This window comes from Asterias rubens, chromosome 8 (genome assembly GCF_902459465.1).
Source record: "Asterias rubens chromosome 8, eAstRub1.3, whole genome shotgun sequence".
Classification (NCBI taxonomy): domain Eukaryota; kingdom Metazoa; phylum Echinodermata; class Asteroidea; order Forcipulatida; family Asteriidae; genus Asterias; species Asterias rubens.
The window spans coordinates 10,950,956-10,977,713 of NC_047069.1; the positions used below are offsets into that span (position 1 = coordinate 10,950,956).

The following is a 26,758-nucleotide window of genomic DNA, read 5'->3' on the forward strand; positions in this document are numbered from 1 at the left end:
CCATCCCAGCCCATCATCTACGCAATACATTTTAGCTTATTGGTTGATGGATACTATAACACATTCATGTTGCACACAGTCATGTTCACCCTACATGCATACGTGACGATTGATGATTGGTTAATCGTAACTAGGTGCACAAGTACACTGCAAGAAACCGTAACCAATAGAAAAGGCTGTTTCACAGTGTTAGGTAAAGTGCACGGTCACGAAAGTCATTTCACTATTCATGGCTTGTGTATTGCGTATCACAATCATTGGTGTTGATCAATATACTACGAGAACTTCAGACGCAAAAGGAACAGCCATCATTCTGTGCACACGTGTGAGGGATTCGGCTCATCTGTCTGCGGAACTATTTTAAGAGGTAGACCTTTGAAAAATTGTTTGGTTTATTCGGTTTGGTTGCTTTTAAAAGAAAGGGAGACAACCTATAGTAGGCCTACATAAAATCAGCAGGATTGTGTCAAAACATCTATAATTTCTGACTTCCGAAAAATGTGTTTACTCTGTTTGCCAATCTCTCCATAATGGTTTGCATAAAATAGGCCTTTACTGTCTTCAGGATTAATGATGCGGAAACGTTGGTAGAAAAACATTATTTAGATTTGTCACAAAACACAAGTATGTTCCCTGGTCAAAATTCCAGTTGAACCTAGTTAACTGGGGTCAACTGGTTAAACTGGAAAGTGACCAAACTCGTCCATTTTCCATATTAACCAACTGGATTGGACTAGGTTTAACTGTGTTCAACTAGGTTGAAATTATAAACCAGTTGGTTTCTGTCCATTTTCCATATTAAACCGGTTTTAACTGTGTTTAACTAGTTTATCAACTGGTTTCAATTAGTTCCAGTTAAACCCAGTTTAACTAGGTTCAACTGGAATTTCGACCTGGGTTGGAAAACATTTAGGTGACTGTTATTATGCACTGCGCCTGATAGTCATAATATTGACACTAGTTCTGCAATTGATGCTGAACATTAATATGCTACCCCAGTCTGCAAGACATGAACATTAATAATTTAGTTGTGTATTGAGACAATGCGTATGTTCCTCAATAGCGTAACAACCATTAATAATTAACAAGTGTGTTTTTTCTTTTTTCGCTGATTTTCGTTCGGTCCTTTTTTTGTTGTTATTAGACGAGAGTTTTCCCACCAAATGTTCATTGAGTTCGGCATTCTAATCGGCAAAGGCGACTCGAATTCTTTTACATGGCTGCCATTTAGAGTTTAACGGCACACGGCAACATTTTATGCATAAAAATAACAAATATGTAAAAACATCGGACTCAGTTGGTCATCGAAGTTGCATAAGAATAATTTAAGAAAAAACACCCGTGTTGCACAAAATTAGTGCGCATTCAGATGCAAACAGTGAGAAATTGCCTCTTTCTAAATTACTTCAGAGGGGCCGTTTTCTCACATTGTTTATTACTATCAACATCTCTCCATTGCTCATAATACAGTAAGGTTTTATGCTAACAATTATTTTGTAATAAATAAATAGTGTCCGTGCCTTTAACACAACCGTACAATGACTCTGCATCGTGACCTTTGCAGAACTCCGTACCCTGTTTACAGTTAACGCCAATGACCCTTACAGGGGAATACCCTAAATTCGATGAGAAATGTGCAATAGCTTCCTGTTGTTTGAACTTCATATTAGTCAATGGATAATTCATTGTCGGACTTGTCACATGTGTTAATCGTTTTTTTTATTCTCAAACAATGCACCAACAGGAAAGCCATCTAAAGATGTGGGTTTATGTGTCAGCACAAGGGGGAAAAGTCCATATTATATATATATATTTCTTTTTAATTTAATCTTTTAAAATCGTAGCATCGATTGCCACATAGTTTACTCTGTCTACTATGAAATATTGTGTAGATCGTACTCTTTTGCAAAACTAGAACTTTGGCCTTTAAAAACTTTTTTTTTAAATCATACAAAATGTTGCTTGATAAAAAAACATTTGACAAGACAAAATAGATTGATAAAATAATGATATGAATGAACACTTAAGCCCCCAAATCTAGCGTATGTATTCATTAATATTTAATGGAATGTTTTATTTATTATTAGAATGCCATGATTGAGATTCGTTAATGTGTATTTTAAACTCTAACCTGTTCAAAGATCCCTTTCCCAGTTGCCAATACAGATCATACCATTAGGACAATAATGCGACATTTAAAGATGACATTATGTATACGTACACATTTGGGGTGTTTTAAAGGCAGTGAACACGTACAAGTAGTAATTACTAAAAAATAATTATTAGCACAGCACCTTACTTATAGTAACGCGTAATGGAGAGCTGTTGATAAACACATTGTGAGAAGCGGCTCCCATTGAAGTGACGTAGTTTTCAAGAAAGAAATAATTGTCCACGAATTTGATTTCGAGACCTCATTATTAGACTTTTGAGGTCTCGAAATCAAGCATCTGAAAGCAACTTCGTGTGACAGGGGTGTTTTTTCTTTCATAGTTATCTCGCAACTTCGACGATCAATTGAGCTCAAATTTTCACAGGTTTGTTATTTTGTGCATATGTTGAGATATACCAACTGAGAAGATTGGTCTCTGATAATTACCAAAGGTGTCCAGTGTCTTTAACTGAAGGGGTTGGTTTATGATTGTTTTGCCTTTTCACAATATGCAAAAGGTTGTCTATCTTGTATACACATCACACATATATAACTATTTTAAAATGTTTACGGCAAACTCTTGCGGGGGGGGGACAATCGATTTTGGCAATTTTCGGCTTCCGTACCCGATGAGGTCGTGGGGTTGGCGGGGTTGATAATGATATGTTTGTTTTCCTAGACTTGGTTCCAAGTCGTTGATGGTGGTTTTTAGTCGTCCTAATAGCCGATCCCTCCGGAGACTTATAGAGCGCGTGGTAGCAAATCTGCGGTAATTCTGCGTGGCTGATGCAAAGAAATAACCACAGTATCAGACCTGAACCAAGGCTATAATAATGGTTTTCCCCGCAGTCACACACGCCATGAGAAATATAGCAGCGTGAATTTGTTTTGTCTTCCGGTACATCTACATGTATAGATCGAGTGTTGAGTCCGTCGGTTTAAAAACCAAACCATCCTGCAGTGTTTAATTAAGGAACATTCAAAGGGTAAGTTATAGGTCTAGATATGATTGTGACTTCGAGACAGTCAGGATCAGCCGGGTCAGGGTTTGAACAATAATTCCAAAAACACTTGATCGTATAGTTTATCAAAATAATTTGACTTGACAATGTATGATATATTTATGGAAAGGTGTTAAAGAATACTATAGTTCTGATAAATAGTGATGTATATATGGGCCTACTGTGCACTGGTCAACATAGCTGTTACTCAAATGATTGCAACAATGCCGTTCAGTGCATTGATTATCATAAACCTTTCTTGATTACGAGTAATGGGGAGAGGTTGACAGTATAAAACATTGTGAGAAACGGCTCCCTCTGAAGTGACGTATTGTTTTCGAGAAAGAAGTAATTTTCCACGAATTTGATTTCGAGACCTCAGATTTAGAATTTGAGGTCTCGAAATCAAGCATATGAAAGCATTCGTGTACTGTTACCATATGCGACAAGGGTGTTTTTTTTTCTTTCATTAATATCTCGCAAACAGGTTTGTTAATGTATGCATACGTTGAGATACACTAAGTGAGAAGACTAGACTTTGACAATTACCAATAGTGTCCAGTGTCTTTAATGCAGTTACAAGTTCTTGTTTATTGAGAAATACACCGAAATGTTGTCTTTTTTGTTGGGAAAAAATTATCGAACAAAAAAAGGGTGCGGCCTCAAAAAAGGATGAGGGAGGGGGGCGATCATTTTGTTTCTCAACTTGGCCAAATTATACTCTCTTGCAGTGTATCGGAAAGAGCGACTGGAGACCATTACACAGACTCTTCATCATGGCTACCTCTCACCAGGCAATGCAGGCTGCAGTCTGTTTCCGTGAGTTATTGGGGAAGGTTTTTAACGATCTTCTCGAGCAGGTCCCTGATCCAGCACCCTCATTGAGACTTGATTCGGTCAAAACTTCATTAAGAAGCATATCTTTACTATACAGGAAGGGGCTATGTCGACCTAGTCAATTTGAAAGGTCAAACTGGAATGATGCTGCTAAACGATGCGCTTATTTCTTTCTCTACTTCACGCATCATTGCTATCTCGTGTACGTCTCCCTACAACAAGTCCGACCAGTAAGTTGGAAAAATAGACGAGAGTTTTCCCACCAAATGTTCATTGAGTTCGGCATTCTAATCGGCAAAGGCGACTCGAATTCTTTTACATGGCTGCCATTTATTTTGTGTATAGTTCAATCCACCTCACTATCGGCCGAATGTTATGATCATAAGAGTTCGTCTCTCTTGTCTTGTTTTATCTAAGGGGAGGGCGGGTCCAGGGTGTTATGTTTTAAAGTCACCTGGAAGTGGTTTTGTCTGTTTAAATAATTTTATTGTGTGTTTTTTTTCTCTTTTTTTTTTTTTTTTTTTTTTTTTTTTACATCCATCGATCCTGTTGTTGGCGCCTGCGCTGTTGGATATGGCTGGAAAAAAGAAGAAACAAGAGTTGCATAACGTAATGCAAAAATTTTAATATCTTATTTTCAACACAATTCTAAGCATAAGTTTTGTACCCACCACATGTTTGTAACCTAAAACATGTGTATAGAGCTTTGTGTGTTTTTGAATCCTACAAACCAAGTATAAGCAGGTGTCAAAATGAAAAACATGTTTGTCATTTAAACATGTTTAAAAAGTGGGTATACAAGAAATGTGTTTAAACTCTAAACACTGTTTTAACACCATCATTATAATGATTTGTAATAAACATCAGATAATGTCTGTTTGTAGGTGCACCGTGAATAGTCATGGAGATCGAGAATAACCACACACCCGAGACCGAAGCAGCCGCTAACTACTTCAGACGTGTTTTGGCCAGTGCACTGAACCCTCTTTTAGATCAGGTCGAATACCAAGATCGAGAATCTAAGTTTGACGACGTGAAGGAGTCTCTGAGAAACATCACAAAGTTATACAAAACGGCACTGAATCAAACCACGTCTGGCTCCCGATCTGACTGGAACGATGCGGGTAACCGTTGCGCTTACGTGTTTGTGTATTTCATGCAGCACTGCCATCTAGTCCACTACTCGCTTCAACAAATCCAAGCTGATATCTCGAAAAATTGGCAAAATAAGAGTAGTCTGAACGTCTGCAGCATAGGTGGTGGTCCTGGATCGGATCTTGTTGGGCTGACCAGATTCCTTACGGACGCAGCTTTATTTCCACCCTCACTTACTTGTGTGGTTTTGGATCTGTACCCTAACTGGAAGCATACTTGGGGGTCAGTCTACGACCAACTGCCTGAAACATTTGACGTAACCTACCGTAAATGTGATCTTGTTAACACGGCAGCGCTGCAAGATGACATTCTACGCTTTGTTGGAAAGGCCCACTTGCTGACTTTCGTGAAATCTTTCTCGGCAGTGGCTTCATTCTTACGGCAGGATCAAAGACGAGGTGACCGCCTTCGAGCTATTCTTCGCGCGTTGAAAGGGGGCACGTATGTACTTTACATTGACAATACACACTGGGACAAATCTTTCTTAAATAATTTCGCTTTACCAGCCGGTCTTAAAGTTGTGTTTGACCTTTGTGGCAAGCAAACTTTGCCATTTGGTCAACATTCACACACGATTAGAGAATTCAGTCACCACCTTGATTTCAGACCAATGCGAAACTGCGATGTGACGATCTGGATTTTGTACAAAAATAAATCCGTTCGGAGCAATGTTCAGTCCACCGAGGCTTGTAGTAGACAAGGTCGAGGGCATTGTTGTATTAACGCACACGCACTAAGTCAAGAGTTTAGACCCGTTCCCGCCCGCATGCCTTCCGCCCAATCTGTTCCAAACACAGGTAGTCTATCACAACATTTTGTAAAGCCAATAGCAGCTCCAAAATTTCTGCCAACGGTAGATACTTCTTATAAGTACGCCTATCCGACACCAACTGTTAATCCAACACCAGCCACACCAACTGTTCGTCATCATCAAGATCACAGACCTCAGATAAATGAAGTGTACCAACCAACAAGGCCTTGCAGGGCTCAGACAAGTGAAGATACCATGCGAAGGCAGATAAATGACCGAAATAGCGCTTGGAAGTTATTTAAGCGTTGCGTTTGTTGTTGTTTTTGTTGCACAGATACATTAAGCAATTAGGAGAGAACATTAAGTTATTCATAGACCAATAGCCTAGCATGTGGTGTTAAATAGCTTGCTTATTGTGCAAATTGTCATCTTCTCATGATCCACGTCCACTTTACATTGGATGCAAAAGTTAAATGATACGAATCGAAGGCATATCAACTAAAAACTTCTTCTGATTCGACATTTATAAGAAAATAAAGTGGATCTGACTGCCCTATCAATAAGGGCTGAAGATAAACATTTTACTCTATTTTGAATTAAGTAAGAATCATAAATTCATAGTTGTTTTCAATTCGCATGTCTCCGGTCTCGTTTCACCTGATCTGAAAGGTAGTCAAATACCTTTTTTCATCGTTAAGGCCTACAGGCCAAACAAAACGTTGCATACACAATGCTACGATTGAAACGAAACAGTAGCAAACAAACAACCTTTACAAGAAATGTTATTTTGTTGCACTTGCACATCAGGGTAAAACCTATAGCCCTGGTGGTCTTACACTTTCGTATTGTATTACGGTGTAATACAGAGGAATAGTCCTATAATAGGGTTAGGTAAAACCCAGCCCCAGTAGTTCCCTCTGTGGGTGAAATAACGAATAACTAACTAACTATAGACTTGTGGACAATCCGGTAACATGTCGTGTATCTAGAGACTTGTGGATAAGTCGTTAAGGGCTGAAGACAAGTATTTTTGTTCAATTTTAAATTTAGTAAGAAACGTGTATATAAATAGGCCTATATTGTTTATAATTTGTATGTCCGGCCTCTTAATAACTTTGTTAAAGCTGATGTGGTAAGGGAAGTCGTTTCCGTGGACTCCTGGTAATCTGGAAGATGATCCAATACTTCTTTGTTGCAATTTTGTTGTGTCGGTATTGTTGTACATTCAGTATTGCACATCAGGAAAAAACCCAGCCACAGTAATTCTGTCGTGGGGGGGGGGGCACATAGTTTTGAGTGCCTGCCGCGGAGAGAGCAAAACGGCTCTCTTGTAATTATCTGGCAATAATATTGCTGCCGCTAGACTACTCTATACGGTCTTGCACATCAGCACAGCCCCATCGCAAGATACGGAGGGCCGTTTCATTAACGCTGCAATGTTTAAAACCTACTATGTTTTTATAGGCCATACTTGCATTTTTTAGCAATTTCTTTCGAGATTGCGAATGTCTTTTAATAAGTGTTAGAAAGTAGCCATTCATATTTTACCTAAATCTAAAGCTGTAATCCCTTATATAGAAACACAATGATGATTTTGAACAATAGTTCTACTCCGCAACACTCGTGCAATTCGAAACATAAATATCTGTAATATTGATTTTTAGATGTATTAAATAAGCAGACTTTATTTTAAATCATACATAAATTAATAGTCGAAATCGATGTGTGGCAACACGTTTTTAAACAGGTGGTTTTTTTTTTATTATCAATTTAACATTTGTTTTTTAACCCAATGTACACTATTGGTAACTACTTAAAATAAATGTTATTAGCATAAAAAGCCGCTGAGAACATTGAGAGAAACGACTCCCTTGCTCAGAAAACGTAGTTCTGGAGAAAGAGGTAATTTCTCACTCAAAAAGACTTCAGGCTTGAAGCCATTTTTAGGCATCTGAAAGCACACACATTAACATGTGTAAGAATTGTGTTTTTTCTTTCATTATTCTCTTGCAACTTCTATGACCAATTGAGTCAACATTTTCACAGATTTGTTTCTTTATGCATATGTTTGGATACACCAAGTGAGAATATTGTTTTTTTGACAATAAGGTGTCCACGCTGCATATCATATTGTAAGACTATAGTGAAGAACAAAAACCAAAGAGTTTGTTTTCAACAAAACCAAAGTGGTCTTACAAATAATGACAAATATTGTTTAAAGGCAGTGGACACTATTGGTAATTACTCAAAATAAATATCACCATAAAACCTTACTTGGTAACGAGTAATGGGGAGAGGTTGATAGTATAAAACAATGTGAGAAACGGCTCCCTGTGAAATGACGTAGTTTTCGAGAAAGAAGTAATTTTCTGCGAATTTGATTTCGAGACCTAAGATTTAGAATTTGAGGTGTTGAAATCAAGCATCTGAAAGCACACAACTTCGCGTGACAAGGTGTTTTTTTTCTTTCATTTATCTCGCAACTTTGACGACCAATTTAGCTCAAATTTTCACAGGTTTGTTATTTTATACATGTTGAGATATACCAAGTAAGAAGATTGGTCTTTGACAATTACCAATAGTGTCCAGTGTCTTTAGCAATGCACCAATTTAATAAGATGTCAATGCACAGTTTTATTAGGATCTACAAACACAATAAATGATTATTCTAAATTTAGTGAGCTTTTTTTTTTAAACAGTAAAACTATAGCAACAATTTTTGAGAATGTTTAATTATAAATCTAAGATCAATATAGAACAATAAAAAATAAATGTGTGTTGATTAAGTAAGCCTTTGAAATCAATATTGTACTGTTATTTTTAGTGTGTTGTTCAATTCATATGTTGAATTATAGTACCACAGATATAACATTCTTTCTGTTATACTTCAGATTTGTTTGCACTCAGAAAAATCAAAAAAATGTAATTAATCGACATTGAAAGTCAAAATCCTTTGTTACCAGGATGTGCATGTTGCTCAGAAATTGTTGTACTCAATCAACTTTCCCTACATTTTTCACACACAACACTGAACGTTGCTTACACACACATTGTTGCAATAACGAAGGGACACAACCTTGACAGTGGTGTTACTTGCACATAAAGGGAAAAACCCAGTTGACAAGCCGTTAAATGTCGTTGAATGTCGACTAGTCTACTATGGGTGCGTTCGTTTAGCTTCCCTGGGTCGACCCCGGTGTGTGGCGGTTTTTTTTCTTCCAGGACGAACGTGGGTAATTATCTGCACACGTTCGTCCTGGAAAAAGAAAACGCCACACATCGGGGTTGACCCGGGGAAGCTAATCGAACGCACAGTATTACATTGTTTCCTGATATAGCGCCATCTTTAGGCTTTCTCCGTTATTAGCCTACTGCGAGTTGGCGTCTGATATTATAGCTAATAAATTGAGGAGAGTTTTGCGTGGCTGATGCTGATAAAATAACAACGATCTCTCGGACTTGAAATCTAGTGCTCTTGTTCTCGAAAATTGTCATATTTCGCTCTCAGAAGCGTGGATCCTTTCCCAAATATGCGTCTTGCAGTTTGACTTCGGGGGGGGGGGTGGTAATTTTAGAGGGATGGCTTGGCTCAAAAGTCGGCCGCTTAATTAATCGCCAAGAATTTAAGAGAAAAAAAAGGCATGGCCTATTTGTCTCAAAATTTAAATAGAGATCTAGGTGTGTATATTCACCTTTGACCTCGGTCATTTCACATAGAGATACGCGGACTTGACAGGAATGAACTGTTTGGGCATCATATGGAAAACTCATGTCACTGTGTACGTTTATCCAACATCGAGGGTCGTGGGTTCGAATTCCACCCAAGTAATATGCCTGTGATATTTTTTCACAGGACTCGGGAAAGTACTGAGTACAGTGCTAACACACATCGGTTTATGCAAGTTTAACATCTATTATATCGTTGCGGTACCCGCTGCCAAAACATAGGATTCGAACTGCCTCTAGCCATCGGGCATTCTCGGTAGTCTAGTTGGTAGGACACTGCTCTAGAATTGCAAGGGTCGTGGGTTCGAATCCAACCCGAGTTATCATGCGTGTGATAATTTGTCTGCTTAAGGAGCTCTATGAAATTAGGCCCTGGTCTTTCCCTTCTTCCTCCCGTCTTCATCCCTGTAAGACTATACAATTACAACTATCATTTGTCTTCAGTTTATGGCCTCATCACTTTTTCATTTGTTCTTTTAATTCATTGTTTTATTATAAATTTTGTTAGAGGTCTTAGCAAAAGATTTTCGATCTGAGATGAAACCATATGACGTTTCCATAATTATTGTTGTTGTGGGTATTATTGTTAACTAAGACATGTCAAATATTATTTATGTTGTGGTGTAATTAAATAATTCATTATGTTTTCTTCGCCAGTGGAGGGTTTGGGTGGCGCAGCAGACATACCGTTTTACGTGTTAGCAAAAAAACAAAACATTTATGCTTGCCAAGAAACTGTTACAGCCAAACTGCCATGTCATACCGAACTAGTTTTGACTGGTATCCTGCTATTATAAAATATTATTTTGGTTAGCAGAAAATGTGTAAAGAACATTTTCTTCGAGCAGCCCAGTGAACGGGTTTTCCCTTCATAGATCATCATCCATGCAACACCGCGACCTTTAGCTTATTGGTTGGATGAATACGCAAGTACATGAGATCAAACCGTAGTCAATAGAAAAAAACTATTTCACATTTTAAGGTCACGGCCACGATGGGCGTTTCACTATACATTGCTTGTGTGTATTGCGTATATCACGATGTCATTGATGTTGATCAAAACTACGAGAACTTCAGACGCAGTGTGGGGGATGGGGGATTTGGCTCATCTGTTTGCTGAACTATTTTAACAGGTAGGCCTTTGAAAAATTGTTTGGTTTATTCGGTTTGCATAAATTAGGCCTTTACTGTCTTCAGAATTAATTATGCAGAAACGTTGGTAAAAACACATTATTTAGATTGGTTACAAAATGTTGGAAAACATTTAGGTGAGTGTTGTAGGCCTTTTATGCACTGCGCCTGATAGTCATAATTATTATTCACCAAGTTCTGCTATTAAAGCCATTGGACCCTTTCAGGACAGAAAAAACAAGTTCACAGATTTACAAATAATTTACAGGGTTTACAGGGTTTACAGAAGGTAATGGTGAAAGACTTCTCTTGAAATATTAGCCCATGAAATGCTTTACTTTTTGAGAAAACGGTAACATAATATAAATTCTCGTTAGCGAGAATTACGGATTTATTTTAAACACATGTCATGACACGGCGAAACGCGCGGAAACAAGAGTGGGTTTACCCGTTATTTTCTCCCGACTCCGATGACCGATTGAGCCTAAATTTTCACAGGTTTGTTGTTTAATATATAAGTTGTGATACACGAAGTGTGGGACTTGGACAATAGTGTTTACCGAAAGTGTATGGTGAACAATCTACCCCAGTCTGCTAGACATGAAAATTAGTAATCTAATTGTGTATTGCGCATGTTTCTCAATAGCGTCACAACCATTAATTAACAAGTATGTTTTCTCTTTTTCGCTGATTTTCGTTCCATCCTTTTTTGTTATTAGACGAGAGTTTTCCCACCAAATTTGTATTGAATTCGGCATTCTAATCGGCAAAGGCGACCTTTGTGACTCGAATTCTTTTACGTGGCTGCCATTTTTTGGTGTTAACTCATTCCACCTCACTATCGGCCGAATATTAATGATCATAAGAGTTCGTTTCCCTTTTCTTGTTTTATCTAAAAGGGGAGGGCGGGTCCAGAGTGTAACTTATGTTTTAACTATTTTTTTGATGTTAGAACTTTTCGCCATTTTAATCTCTGTCATGTTTTGTCTGTTTAAATTATATTATTGTGCTATTGTATCATTTAAAAGTTTTATCCATCGATCCTGTTGTTGGCGCTTGCGAAGATGTGGCTGAAAAAGGAAGAAAAATGAGTTGCATAGCGTAATGCACAAATTGTATGTTATACAAACACAGTGTTTAGTTTTCAACACAATTCTAAGCATAAGTTTTGTACCCACTATTCTCCACATGTTTGTAACCTAAAACATGTTTAGAGGGTTGTGTGTTTTTACTACAAACCAAGTAAGGCAGGTGTCAAAATGAAAAACATGTTTGTCATTTAAACATGTTTAAAAAGTGGGTATTCAAGAAATGTGTTTAAACTCTAAACACTGTTTTAACACCATCATTATAATGATTTGTAATAAACATCAGATAATGTCTGTTTGTAGGTGCACCGTGAATAGTCATGGAGACCGAGAATAACCACACACCCGAGACCGAAGCAGCCGCTAACTACTTCAGACGTGTTTTGGCCAGTGCACTGAACCCTCTTTTAGATCAGGTCGAATACCAAGATCGAGAATCTAAGTTTGACGACGTGAAGGAGTCTCTGAGAAACATCACAAAGTTATACAAAACGGCACTGAATCAAACCACGTCTGGCTCCCGATCTGACTGGAACGATGCGGGTAACCGTTGCGCTTACGTGTTTGTGTATTTCATGCAGCACTGCCATCTAGTCCACTACTCGCTTCAACAAATCCAAGCTGATATCTCGAAAAATTGGCAAAATAAGAGTAGTCTGAACGTCTGCAGCATAGGTGGTGGTCCTGGATCGGATCTTGTTGGGCTGACCAGATTCCTTACGGACGCAGCTTTATTTCCACCCTCACTTACTTGTGTGGTTTTGGATCTGTACCCTAACTGGAAGCATACTTGGGGGTCAGTCTACGACCAACTGCCTGAAACATTTGACGTAACCTACCGTAAATGTGATCTTGTTAACACGGCAGCGCTGCAAGATGACATTCTACGCTTTGTTGGAAAGGCCCACTTGCTGACTTTCGTGAAATCTTTCTCGGCAGTGGCTTCATTCTTACGGCAGGATCAAAGACGAGGTGACCGCCTTCGAGCTATTCTTCGCGCGTTGAAAGGGGGCACGTATGTACTGTACATTGACAATACACACTGGGACAAATCTTTCTTAAATAATTTCGCTTTACCCGCCGGTCTTAAAGTTGTGTTTGACCTTTGTGGCAAGCAAACTTTGCCATTTGGTCAACATTCACACACGATTAGAGAATTCAGTCACCACCTTGATTTCAGACCAATGCGAAACTGCGATGTGACGATCTGGATTTTGTACAAAAATAAATCCGTTCGGAGCAATGTTCAGTCCACCGAGGCTTGCAGACAGGGTCGATTGCATTTACCCGTTCCCGCCCGCATGCCTTCCGCCCAATCTGTTCCAAATACAGGTAGTCTATCACAACATTTTGTACAGCCAAGAGCAGCTCCGAAATATCAGTCAACGGTAGATACTTCTTATAAGTACGCCTATCCGACACCAACTGTTCCAACACCAGCCACACCAACTGTTCGTCATCATCAAGATCACACACCTCGGATAAATGAAGAGTACCAACCAACAAGGCCTTGCAGGGCTCAGACAAGTGAAGATGCCAGAAAACAGACAAATTACCGAATTAGCGCTTGGAAGACATTTAAGCGTTGCTTTTGTTGTACTCGCACAGACGAGTTTGAGAATGAATAGACCATTAGCCTAGCATGTGGTGTTAAACAATAATATGGCTGCCGCGAGACTACTCTATACGGTCTTGCGCATCAGCACAGCCTCATCGCAAGATACAGCGGACTTGACAGGAATGAACTGTTTGGGCATCATATGGAAAACTCATGTCACTGTGTACGTTTATCCAACATCGAGGGTCGTGGGTTCGAATTCCACCCAAGTAATATGCCTGTGATATTTTTTCACAGGACTCGGGAAAGTACTGAGTACAGTGCTAACACACATCGGTTTATGCAAGTTTAACATCTATTATATCGTTGCGGTACCCGCTGCCAAAACATAGGATTCGAAACTGCCTCTAGCCATCGGGCATTCTCGGTAGTCTAGTTGGTAGGACACTGCTCTAGAATTGCAAGGGTCGTGGGTTCGAATCCAACCCGAGTTATCATGCGTGTGATAATTTGTCTGCTTAAGGAGCTCTATGAAATTAGGCCCTGGTCTTTCCCTTCTTCCTCCCGTCTTCATCCCTGTAAGACTATACAATTACAACTATCATTTGTCTTCAGTTTATGGCCTCATCACTTTTTCATTTGTTCTTTTAATTCATTGTTTTATTATAAATTTTGTTAGAGGTCTTAGCAGATTTTTTCGATCTGAGATGAAACCATATGACGTTTCCATAATTATTGTTGTTGTGGGTATTATTGTTAACTAAGACATGTCAAATATTATTTATGTTGTGGTGTAATTAAATAATTCATTATGTTTTCTTCGCCAGTGGAGGGTTTGGGTGGCGCAGCAGACATACCGTTTTACGTGTTAGCAAAAAAACAAAACATTTATGCTTGCCAAGAAACTGTTACAGCCAAACTGCCATGTCATACCGAACTAGTTTTGACTGGTATCCTGCTATTATAAAATATTATTTTGGTTAGCAGAAAATGTGTAAAGAACATTTTCTTCGAGCAGCCCAGTGAACGGGTTTTCCCTTCATAGATCATCATCCATGCAACACCGCGACCTTTAGCTTATTGGTTGGATGAATACGCAAGTACATGAGATCAAACCGTAGTCAATAGAAAAAAACTATTTCACATTTTAAGGTCACGGCCACGATGGGCGTTTCACTATACATTGCTTGTGTGTATTGCGTATATCACGATGTCATTGATGTTGATCAAAACTACGAGAACTTCAGACGCAGTGTGGGGGATGGGGGATTTGGCTCATCTGTTTGCTGAACTATTTTAACAGGTAGGCCTTTGAAAAATTGTTTGGTTTATTCGGTTTGCATAAATTAGGCCTTTACTGTCTTCAGAATTAATTATGCAGAAACGTTGGTAAAAACACATTATTTAGATTGGTTACAAAATGTTGGAAAACATTTAGGTGAGTGTTGTAGGCCTTTTATGCACTGCGCCTGATAGTCATACTTATTATTCACCAAGTTCTGCTATTAAAGCCATTGGACCCTTTCAGGACAGAAAAAACAAGTTCACAGATTTACAAATAATTTACAGGGTTTACAGGGTTTACAGAAGGTAATGGTGAAAGACTTCTCTTGAAATATTAGCCCATGAAATGCTTTACTTTTTGAGAAAACGGTAACATAATATAAATTCTCGTTAGCGAGAATTACGGATTTATTTTAAACACATGTCATGACACGGCGAAACGCGCGGAAACAAGAGTGGGTTTACCCGTTATTTTCTCCCGACTCCGATGACCGATTGAGCCTAAATTTTCACAGGTTTGTTGTTTAATATATAAGTTGTGATACACGAAGTGTGGGACTTGGACAATAGTGTTTACCGAAAGTGTATGGTGAACAATCTACCCCAGTCTGCTAGACATGAAAATTAGTAATCTAATTGTGTATTGCGCATGTTTCTCAATAGCGTCACAACCATTAATTAACAAGTATGTTTTCTCTTTTTCGCTGATTTTCGTTCCATCCTTTTTGTTATTAGACGAGAGTTTTCCCACCAAATTTGTATTGAATTCGGCATTCTAATCGGCAAAGGCGACCTTTGTGACTCGAATTCTTTTACGTGGCTGCCATTTTTTGGTGTTAACTCATTCCACCTCACTATCGGCCGAATATTAATGATCATAAGAGTTCGTTTCCCTTTTCTTGTTTTATCTAAAAGGGGAGGGCGGGTCCAGAGTGTAACTTATGTTTTAACTATTTTTTTGATGTTAGAACTTTTCGCCATTTTAATCTCTGTCATGTTTTGTCTGTTTAAATTATATTATTGTGCTATTGTATCATTTAAAAGTTTTATCCATCGATCCTGTTGTTGGCGCTTGCGAAGATGTGGCTGAAAAAGGAAGAAAAATGAGTTGCATAGCGTAATGCACAAATTGTATGTTATACAAACACAGTGTTTAGTTTTCAACACAATTCTAAGCATAAGTTTTGTACCCACTATTCTCCACATGTTTGTAACCTAAAACATGTTTAGAGGGTTGTGTGTTTTTACTACAAACCAAGTAAGGCAGGTGTCAAAATGAAAAACATGTTTGTCATTTAAACATGTTTAAAAAGTGGGTATTCAAGAAATGTGTTTAAACTCTAAACACTGTTTTAACACCATCATTATAATGATTTGTAATAAACATCAGATAATGTCTGTTTGTAGGTGCACCGTGAATAGTCATGGAGACCGAGAATAACCACACACCCGAGACCGAAGCAGCCGCTAACTACTTCAGACGTGTTTTGGCCAGTGCACTGAACCCTCTTTTAGATCAGGTCGAATACCAAGATCGAGAATCTAAGTTTGACGACGTGAAGGAGTCTCTGAGAAACATCACAAAGTTATACAAAACGGCACTGAATCAAACCACGTCTGGCTCCCGATCTGACTGGAACGATGCGGGTAACCGTTGCGCTTACGTGTTTGTGTATTTCATGCAGCACTGCCATCTAGTCCACTACTCGCTTCAACAAATCCAAGCTGATATCTCGAAAAATTGGCAAAATAAGAGTAGTCTGAACGTCTGCAGCATAGGTGGTGGTCCTGGATCGGATCTTGTTGGGCTGACCAGATTCCTTACGGACGCAGCTTTATTTCCACCCTCACTTACTTGTGTGGTTTTGGATCTGTACCCTAACTGGAAGCATACTTGGGGGTCAGTCTACGACCAACTGCCTGAAACATTTGACGTAACCTACCGTAAATGTGATCTTGTTAACACGGCAGCGCTGCAAGATGACATTCTACGCTTTGTTGGAAAGGCCCACTTGCTGACTTTCGTGAAATCTTTCTCGGCAGTGGCTTCATTCTTACGGCAGGATCAAAGACGAGGTGACCGCCTTCGAGCTATTCTTCGCGCGTTGAAAGGGGGCACGTATGTACTGTACATTGACAATACACACTGGGACAAATCTTTCTTAAATAATTTCGCTTTACCCGCCGGTCTTAAAGTTGTGTTTGACCTTTGTGGCAAGCAAACTTTGCCATTTGGTCAACATTCACACACGATTAGAGAATTCAGTCACCACCTTGATTTCAGACCAATGCGAAACTGCGATGTGACGATCTGGATTTTGTACAAAAATAAATCCGTTCGGAGCAATGTTCAGTCCACCGAGGCTTGCAGACAGGGTCGATTGCATTTACCCGTTCCCGCCCGCATGCCTTCCGCCCAATCTGTTCCAAATACAGGTAGTCTATCACAACATTTTGTACAGCCAAGAGCAGCTCCGAAATATCAGTCAACGGTAGATACTTCTTATAAGTACGCCTATCCGACACCAACTGTTCCAACACCAGCCACACCAACTGTTCGTCATCATCAAGATCACACACCTCGGATAAATGAAGAGTACCAACCAACAAGGCCTTGCATGGCTCAGACAAGTGAAGATGCCAGAAAACAGACAAATTACCGAATTAGCGCTTGGAAGACATTTAAGCGTTGCTTTTGTTGTACTCGCACAGACGAGTTTGAGAATGAATAGACCATTAGCCTAGCATGTGGTGTTAAACACCTACATGAGCGGAATGTTTTTCAACGGAAATGGTATTTTAACTTATTTATAATGCACTTTTTCACCATTTTAATGTAACTTCGATTTGTTTACATTTCTGGGTTTTTTCGTATTTATCGATTAAAAAATCAGGCCCCAACCTAAAAGTTTTAAAAAACTAAAACACTTCTGCCGTTGACGGCGAGGACAATGTAGTCATCTCTGGGAGTTTGCTTTGTTATACCTCCACGCTCCAACAAAGCGGCCTACAAATTGGAGCTCCCAACTATGACGTTTTTAGAGTGATTACGTAACGAGGCTTTTCGCAAATCTCTCAGAAAGGCACTGGATAAGGGCATTCAAAATGATTGTTTTTTTTGTTTACACAATTGAAATTATCTATTTATAGTCATATGACTCGATTTCCTTATTAATTAAAAACATTTTAGGTGAAATTCAGCAAAGTTCACGGCTTGACATTTTCGTTCAAGCAGGTCTTTAAATAGCTTGCTTATTGTGCAAATTGTCATCTTCTCGCGATCCACGTCCACTACAGCAAAAGATAAATGTGCGAATCAAAGGCATATCAACAAAAAACTTCTTCTGATTCGACATTTATAACAAAATAGAATGGATCTGCCTGCCCTACAATAAGGGCTGAAGATAAACATTTTTATTATATTTTAAATTAAGTAAGAATCATAAATTGTTAGTTGTTTTCGATTTGCATGTCGGCTGGTCTCGTTTCAGCTGATATGAAAGATATTCAAATACCTTGTTTTCATCGTAAAGGCCTACAGGCCAAACAAAACGTTGCATACACAATAATACGATTGAAACGAAGGAGTAGAAAACAAACAACCTTTACAAGAAATGTTTTTTGTTGCACTTGCACATCAGAGAAAAACCCAGCCCCAGTAATTCTCTCTGTGGGTGAAATAACGAATAACTAATTAGCTAGACTTGTGGACAATCCGTTAAACTGTCGTGTATCTAGAGACTTGTGGACAAGTCGTTATAAGGGCTGAAGCATTTTTGTTCAATTTTAAATTTAGTAAGAAACTTGTGTAAATATAGGCAAAATTGTTTATTATTTGTACGTCCGGTCTCTTAATAACTTTGTTTAAGCTGATGTGGTAAGGGAAGTTGTTTCCATGAACTCGTTACCTTGAAGATGATCCAATACTTCTTTGTTGCAATTCAGTATTGCACATCAGGAACAAAAAAACAGCCACAATAATTCTGTCATGGGGGGGGGGACATAGTTAGCTGGCCTTGTGGACAAGCCAGTAAGTGCCTGCCGGCGGAGCGAGCGAAACGGCTCTCTTGTAACTATCTGTCAATAATATGGCTGCCGCGAGACTACTCTATACGGTCTTGCGCATCAGCACAGCCTCATCGCAAGATACAGAGGGCCGTTTATATTATGGTAAAGCCTGCTAATGTTTTTTTTTATTGGCCATACTTGCATTTTTTAGCAACTGTTTCGAGATTGCGAATGTGTTTCTATAAGTGTTAGAAGATAGCCATTCATATTTTACCTATATCTAAAGATGTAACCCCTTATATAGAAACACAATGATGATTCTGAACAATAGTTCTAACGCAACACTCGTGCAATTCGAAATGTTATTTGTAAATATTGACTCATAGATGTAATAAGCAGACTTTATTTTAAATCACACATAAATTTATAGTCGAAATCTATACGTGTAGCAACACGTTTTAAAGAAAGTGTTTTTTATTATCAATTTAACCTTTGTTTTTTTAACCCAATGTACACTATTGGTAACTACTAAAAATAACTGTTAGCATAAAAAGCTGTTGAGAACATTGTCTTCAAAATAATGACAAGTACAATTTTTTTGCTTAACAATGCACCAATTTAATTAGACGTTCAATGCGCAGTTTTATTAGGATCTACAAACACAATAAATGATTATTACAAAATTAGTGAGCATTTTGAAAAACACATTAAAACTATAGCAACAATTTTGAGAACGTTTAATTATAAATTTAAGATCAATATAGAACAATAAAAAATAAATGTGTGTTAACTAAGTAAGCCTTTGAAATAAATATTGTATTGTTATTTTTAGTGTGTTGTTCAATTCATATGTTGAATTATAGTACCACAGATATAACATTCTTTCTGTTATACTTCAGATTTGTTTGCACTCAGAAAAATCAACAAAATGTAATTAATCGACATTGAAAGTCAAAATCCTTTGTTACCAGGATGTGCATGTTGCTCAGAAATTGTTGCACTCAATCAACTTTCCCTACATTTTTCACACACAACACAACACAGATTTCAGACCAAAGAGGGCACGTATGTACTGTACATTGACAATACACACTGGGACAAATCTTTCTTAAATAATTTCGCTTTACCCGCCGGTCTTAAAGTTGTGTTTGACCTTTGTGGCAAGCAAACTTTGCCATTTGGTCAACATTCACACACGATTAGAGAATTCAGTCACCACCTTGATTTCAGACCAATGCGAAACTGCGATGTGACGATCTGGATTTTGTACAAAAATAAATCCGTTCGGAGCAATGTTCAGTCCACCGAGGCTTGCAGACGAGGTCGATGGCATTTTATCTGCGCACAACCACCAAGTCAAGAGTTTAGACCCGTTCCCGCCCGCATGCCTCCCGCCCAATCTGTTCCAAATACAGGTAGTCTATCACAACATTTTGTACCGCAAAGAGCAGCTCCGAAATATCAGTCAACGGTAGATACTTCTTATAAGTACGCCTATCCGACACCAACTCACAGACCTCAGATAAATGAAGTGTACTCATCAATGTCACAGACCTCAGATAAATGAAGTGTACTCATCATCAATATCACAGACCTCAGATAAATTAAGTGTACCGGCCAACAAGGCCTTGCAGGGCTCAGACAAGTGAAGATGCCAGGAATCAGACAAATTACCAAATTAGCGCTTGGAAGACATTTAAGCGTTGCTTTTGTTGTACTCGCACAGAGGACGGAGAGTTTGAGAATGAATAGACCATTAGCCTAGCATGTGGTGTTAAATAGATTGCTTATTGTGCAAATTGTCATCTTCTCATGATCCACGTCCACTTTACATTGGATGCAAAAGGCATATCAACTAAAAACTTCTTCTGATTCGACATTTTTAAGAAAATAGAATGGATCTGACTGTCCGTACAATTAGGGATGAATATAAACATTTTTATTCAATTTTAAATTCAAGGCAGTGGACACTATTGGTAATTACTCAAAATAATTATTAGCATAAAACCTCACTTGGTAACGAGTAACGGGGAGCTGTTGATAGTATAAAATATTGTGAGAAACGGCTCTCTCTGAAGTGACGTTGTTTTCGAGAAAGAAGTAATTTTCCATGAATTTGATTTCGAGACCTCAAGTTTAGAACTTGACCTCTCGAAATCAAGCATCAGAACGCACACAACTTCGTGTGACATGGGTGTTTTCTACTTTCATTATTATCTCGCAACTTCGATGACCGATTGAGAAAGTGTTCTTTATTATCAATTTAACATCTGTTTTTAAACCCAATGTACACTTTTGGTAACTACTCAAAATAATTGTTGGCATAAACAACTGTTGATAGTACAAAACATTGTGAGAAACGGCTCCCTCGTCTCTGAAAACGTAGTTCTTGAGAAAGAAGTCTGAAAGCACACAAATTAATGTGTGTAAAATTGTGTTTTTTTCTTTCATTATTCTCTTGTAACTTCGATGACCAATAATTGAGTCAAAATTTTCACAGATTTGTTTCTTTATGCCTATGTTGGGATACACCAAGTGGGAATATTGGTCTTTGACAATTAGGTGTCCACAGTACGTATAATATTGTAAGACTATAGTGAAGAACAAAAACACACAGAGTTTGTTTTCAACAAAACCAAAGTGGTCTTAAAAATAATGACAACTGTTTTGTTTAGAAATGCACAAATTTAATTAGACGTTCAATGCGCAGTTTTATTAAGATCTACAAACACCGACATGATTATTCTGAATTTAGTGATCATTTTTGATAAACACAGTAAAAGTATAGCAACATTTTTGAGAACGTTTATTCTAAATTTAAGATCAACATAGAAAAAAAAAATTGTGTGTTTATTAAGTAAGCCTTTGGGATAAATATTTTACTGTTGTTATTGGTGTGTTGTTCACGATGTTGAATGTAGTACCACAGGCTATTTCAGATTTGTTTGCACTAAGAAAAAGAAAAAAACCATCGAAACTCAAAAACCCTTGTTACCAGGATGTGCATGTTGCTTAGAAATGTTTGTACTCAATCATTGAACTTTTCCTACATTTTTTACAGACATCACAGAACGTTGCTTTACACACAATATTACGATAACAAAAAGTGTGTATTATAACAAAGGAACAAGCCAAAAAACAACCTTGACAGTGGTGTTATTGCAGTATTGTTGTACCTTCAATATTGCACATAAAGGGAAAAACCCAGCCACAGTAGTTCTGTCTGAGGGGACATAATTAGCTAGACTTGTGGACAAGCCGTTAATATGTCGTTGAATGTCGACTAGATAGCGCCCTCTTTCGGAATTCTCCGTCATTAGCCTACTGCGAGGTGGCGCCTGATATTATAGCTGATAATTTGGGGAGAGTTTTGCGTGGCTGATGTTGATAAAATAACCACGATCTCTCAGACTTGAAATCTAGTGCTCTTGTTCTCAAAAATTGTCATATTTCGCTCTCAGAATCGTGGGTCCTTTTCCAAGTATGAGTCTTGCAAACTTCGGGGGGGGGGGGTAATTTTAGATGGATTGCTTAGCTCAAACGCAACGGTTAAAAAATTAATCGCCAAGAATTTAAAAGGAAGAAACGGCAGGGCCTTTGTCTCAAAATTTAAATAGAGATCTAGAGATCTAGGTTGAGAGACTTTTTCGGATTGTTGAATCCTCCTCCCCAGCCCATATTGATTTCAGTGGGTGCGTTCGATATAGCTTCCCTTGTCCCGATATGAGCTGACCCTCATTCAGCTCATAGTAGACAGGCTCTTTTATTGACTTACGCTGGCTGGGTGGTCAGGGCACCATACCCACGAAAAACAGCAAGCTGTCATATCAATGGATGATGTCATCGTCAGCCAGTCATCGTGCAGGAAAACCATGAGGTTTAATGGTTGATTTTTTTTTCGTAGTGGGAGTTTTGGACTACCGGTGGAATCGCTGTATCTTGACTGGACTAGCTACGACCCGGTCTCGCTTTTAACATTTCCGGGAAGAATATGAAATAATCTATCCATATATACTAATTGGGGACTGTTGCCGACATTCATAACGGGGAAATTTGCCGTGTTTTTGTGACTTGTTTTCTTTCTTTTTGAAGCCATTTTTACGTACAAGTTTCTCTTTTTAAAATTTGAGTTGCACCGATTTTTTCATACAAATCGACAGATATGCTCTTCACTTCAATGTTCTCCTATATTATTTCTGTCAACACTTTTCAGATAAGGCCAAAAAAATACTGAATCTCAGAAGCCTTTTGGACTAGTTATAAACCGAGGTCACGCATGAAAAACCACACCAACCCCTGCCGATAAAACCCTGCAAATAAGCTTATTATGGGTTGCGGGTAGACTGTAGGGCCCAGTCTACTGGCCACCGTGTTTTTGCGCCCTCTTGCGATGATAGTCGGAGTGATTGACCGATCGTACCTGGATCCGTTTTACGCTTAGGGCTCATGTTTTCCGGATTAGGGGAAGTTTCTCAGTCTTTCAACGCTTCCGGCTTCTTTTCCTTAGTGTGGCGAAGAATGAATGCGCTCCGATTCAAGATGTCTAACAAAGGCTTACTGAGTGCAGTTAATATTCTCAATGCACGATTGGGGAGAATTGCACATCATGTGAAACTCGATGTAACTTTTTTAACTGGCAAACCCAACCCCCTGCCACTTAGAGCAATGTCCCCATATGCCCCCTGCCCCTCCCACCTGAAAAGTCCTGTCATCTAATCGGCCAATAGACCTTTATCATACTGCCTCAATCTTCGGCATAAAAAAAAAGGTTATGTTGGCGTAACCCGACCTACCCTAAAAAGACGGCCGACCCTGGGTATTTTTTATTTTTCCAAGGGAAGAAAATTAATGATTACAATTTATTAAAGACATACAAATAAAATAAATGTCATCAAGAGTTTGTTGTGTGTAGCCGTGTTTTCTTTTGTTATCATGTATACTACCGTCTTAAAGCCATTGGACACCATCGGAACAGAAGAAAAAAGTTCACAGATTTTACAAAATACCTACAGAGTTTACAGAATGTAATGGTGAAAGACTTCCACAGAAATAAATGTTGACTAGTTACATTCTACAATGAAGTTCATGTTCTCACTCCAAACAACATCAGTCAACTTCAAGTTAAACTACATCAACACTGTTTATGATAAACTCACACGCTCATCTCATGAACTAAATTTTCTAATCCTCCAAACAAACAAGGACTGCTAGCGACAGACAATCTCTCTACCCACGCACCTTCCCCTAATGGAACAAACTACCACCAGAAGCAAAACATTGCCCCAGATGTCCAGGTGCAAATTTAGCGATGCATGTGGTGGGACTGCACGTCAACAGCCACATCTTAGGCGATTTGTACAGTAAACTATCAAGATCAAGAAATATTATTCCATGAAACGCTTTGCTTTTTGAGAAGCATTAAAACAATTTTGTCAATTCTCGAATTACGGATTTATTTTAAACAATGTCATGACTCTGCGAAACGTGCGGAAACAAGGTCGGGTTTTCCCGTTACTTTCTCCGACTGAGCCTAATTTTTCACAGGTTTGTTATGTTATATTTAAGTTGTGATACACCGTGGTGTGGGCCTTTGGAAAATGCTTTTTACAGAAAGTGTCCAATGGCTTTAAAGGAACACGCTGCATTGGATCGGACGAGTTGGTCTTTAAAAAGCGTTTGTAACCGTTTGTTATAAAATGCATATGGTTGAAAAGATGTTTTAAAAGTAGAATACAATGATCCACACAAATTTGCCTCGAAATTGCGTGGTTTTCCTTTGACTTTGCGAACTAACACGGTCGGCCATTTATGGGAGTCAAACATTTGACTCCCATAAATGGCTGACCGTGTTAGTCGACGAGGTAAAAAGAAAACCGTGCAATTTCGAGGCATTTCGAGGTTTGTGTGGATCATTGTATTCTACTTTTGCAACTTCTTTCTACCCATATGCATTTTATAACAAACGGTTTCAAAGACCAACTCGACCGACCCAAGGCAACGTGTTCCTTTAAACAACTTAGAAAACATGTCATTTCCATTGCTCAGATGGGAAAAAAGAAAGAAACAAAAATCCCTACCTACCAACCCTATTTTGGGGGCCTGTTACGCCAACATAACATATTCTTTTTTATGCCTATGGTCATGTTCCTCGTGTCGATCATTTTGCAATTGGGAACCAGACTAGTTTGTTCTTCCAGCCTCGGTTTGGTAACATTGATATGAATAGGAGAAATTCAAGATGGCTGCACCATGATAAAGATCTACAGGCCTAAAGAGATTGGTCTTGCTTGGGCTCAATTTGCGTAAGCCCGTAAGCACAAAAACTTGCTGTGCACAAACTCATCTTGCTTAGCCAAAAAACCTAACCAGCCAAAATTACATACACAGTTACCATTGCTGCGACTGGTACCCCACTAATTTCTTGCTTAGCAAAGAGTTTGCCAAGCAGTATTTATCGAGTTTTTCCCCCATCCCACACAGTGTTAATAGGCTTTATGAAATTGGGTGCTGTACAGTTATCCGAATAAAACTGATGGAATGTATGACACTAAAACATTCATTTTGAGAATTATCTTGTGTTTAAGAGCATAAACAGAGAACAGGCTCAAACTTTCTAATTACTGTGAAGAAGGGATATGTTGGTACTTTTAATTTTGTAATAATTTATAACAGCAAACTAATTACCCCCAATTACCCCCTAAATGAGCATAATGTTGCAGGCTACACTGAATAATTGAGCAATTTGTGCAATTTTAAGGGCTAGGCATCTTGTCACTTATAAAAATGGAACTGTAAACAATTTTGGACACTTTTACTTCTTTAGGGGGTGGGGGTTTGGACACTTTTACTTCTTTAGGGGGGGTACAATAATATGACTTGCCTGGAAAACATTGCACTTGGGAATTGTCCACTTTGTGGCGACACTGAACTTAAATAGGTCACCACTTTGTTATATAAAATTAGTGGCGACTAGAGTCCCTACTCAATAGTTCTAGGAGTACGGCCTAGCCTAGAAGACAATCACCACAGAGACTACTTTGAGTTCTACCGTTCAAATATTACGAAGCTTCCTCCTTGAGCACTGGATCTTTTGGACTCCTGTGATTATACCTTTATTGTCATTGTATACAATTTATTTGTTTGTTCAAAACATCATTTTATATTACTTTTTTTTGTTCATTCAAAATGTTTGATTATTACACTTTTGTTGAACATGTCAAAGACTAATAGCAAACCCATAGTCACTTATGTGACCCTTTTAATATGGAATAAACCCATAGCACCTATAGTGGTCATCTGATGAGCCACGTAAAAAAAATATGTGACAAGAATTTATTTGGTTCACTGTGAACCTCGACTCTCATTTAACTTTCCTTTAGGGTTTCAGTAAAAATGTGAGAAGGGAGGTTTGAGGTTTTTCACCACGACTATGGTTTTATATACCATGCAAATGCACTAAAGTGAATAAATTACCAGTGTAGGATACTAGCGAGCAACCTACCTCCGAACATCCAAGTTAATTAATTAAATACTTTCACAATTATTTGGTACTGTTAAACAGTTCAAAAGTTTAATTATGCCGAGTTGCAATCAATATTTCGATTTACGTAATGTCATATTAATACAGAGGAGGGCGTTGGTTGTAATGGTTGGTGTTTTAAGTTATTGATTCTTGGACAAAAATTCTCCCATCTGTACTTTATTTTTGTTCAATTCACCTTGTATGTTTTGGACGCGAGGTGGCGTCTGCCACGACACTGTCGTCTTGCTGTCGCCAATAACAGTGACGTCACCAGTCTAGCTGACAGACGGATCACCGTCCTAGAGCAAAGGTTCAGGAAATAGGGCAACATTCATATTCTCATTCTACGTATCAACTAGATTGTAAGTTCCTGTTTCCCCCTGATTTACTCAGAAATATATTTCCAATTACTCATGAACATTAATTTAGTGTAATTTTTTTATTTTTTTATTGAGAATAATGTGAAAAGTAGAGCGCGGAGAGATAAGTTGAGGATTAATTACGCTAACAGTGGCAGTCTTCATGTCGCCAAAATTACTGTTCAC

The 26,758-nt window shown here is 38.4% G+C and overlaps 3 protein-coding genes across 10 annotated transcripts; all 3 read left to right on the forward strand.

The window, feature by feature from the left end:
- The first annotated feature begins 213 nt into the window (after nt 1-213).
- LOC117293391 lies at nt 214-7,717 on the forward strand. Of its 8 annotated transcripts, XM_033775694.1 has the most exons (5): nt 214-367; nt 3,002-3,138; nt 3,885-4,220; nt 4,579-4,599; nt 4,875-7,717. In XM_033775694.1, exon 5 carries the CDS (start codon nt 4,892-4,894, stop codon nt 6,245-6,247), a length of 1,356 nt encoding a protein of 451 aa, XP_033631585.1. In that variant the 5' UTR covers nt 214-367; nt 3,002-3,138; nt 3,885-4,220; nt 4,579-4,599; nt 4,875-4,891; the 3' UTR covers nt 6,248-7,717. The 8 variants fall into 8 exon arrangements, with proteins under 8 accessions (XP_033631585.1, XP_033631587.1, XP_033631591.1 ...); XM_033775696.1 differs by lacking the exon at nt 3,002-3,138; XM_033775697.1 differs by lacking the exon at nt 214-367 and having other exon boundaries at nt 2,574-3,138; nt 3,885-3,972.
- A 2,462-nt stretch (nt 7,718-10,179) lies between these two features.
- On the forward strand, nt 10,180-13,548 carry LOC117293393. The gene is made up of 2 exons (XM_033775701.1): nt 10,180-10,755; nt 12,145-13,548. Exon 2 carries the CDS (start codon nt 12,162-12,164, stop codon nt 13,467-13,469), a length of 1,308 nt encoding a protein of 435 aa, XP_033631592.1. The 5' UTR covers nt 10,180-10,755; nt 12,145-12,161; the 3' UTR covers nt 13,470-13,548.
- A 302-nt stretch (nt 13,549-13,850) lies between these two features.
- Nucleotides 13,851-17,415, forward strand: LOC117293582. Its single transcript, XM_033775941.1, has 2 exons — nt 13,851-14,702; nt 16,091-17,415. The coding sequence occupies exon 2, from the start codon at nt 16,108-16,110 to the stop codon at nt 17,413-17,415; it is 1,308 nt and encodes a 435-aa protein (XP_033631832.1). The 5' UTR covers nt 13,851-14,702; nt 16,091-16,107.
- Nucleotides 17,416-26,758: the final 9,343 nt, after the last annotated feature.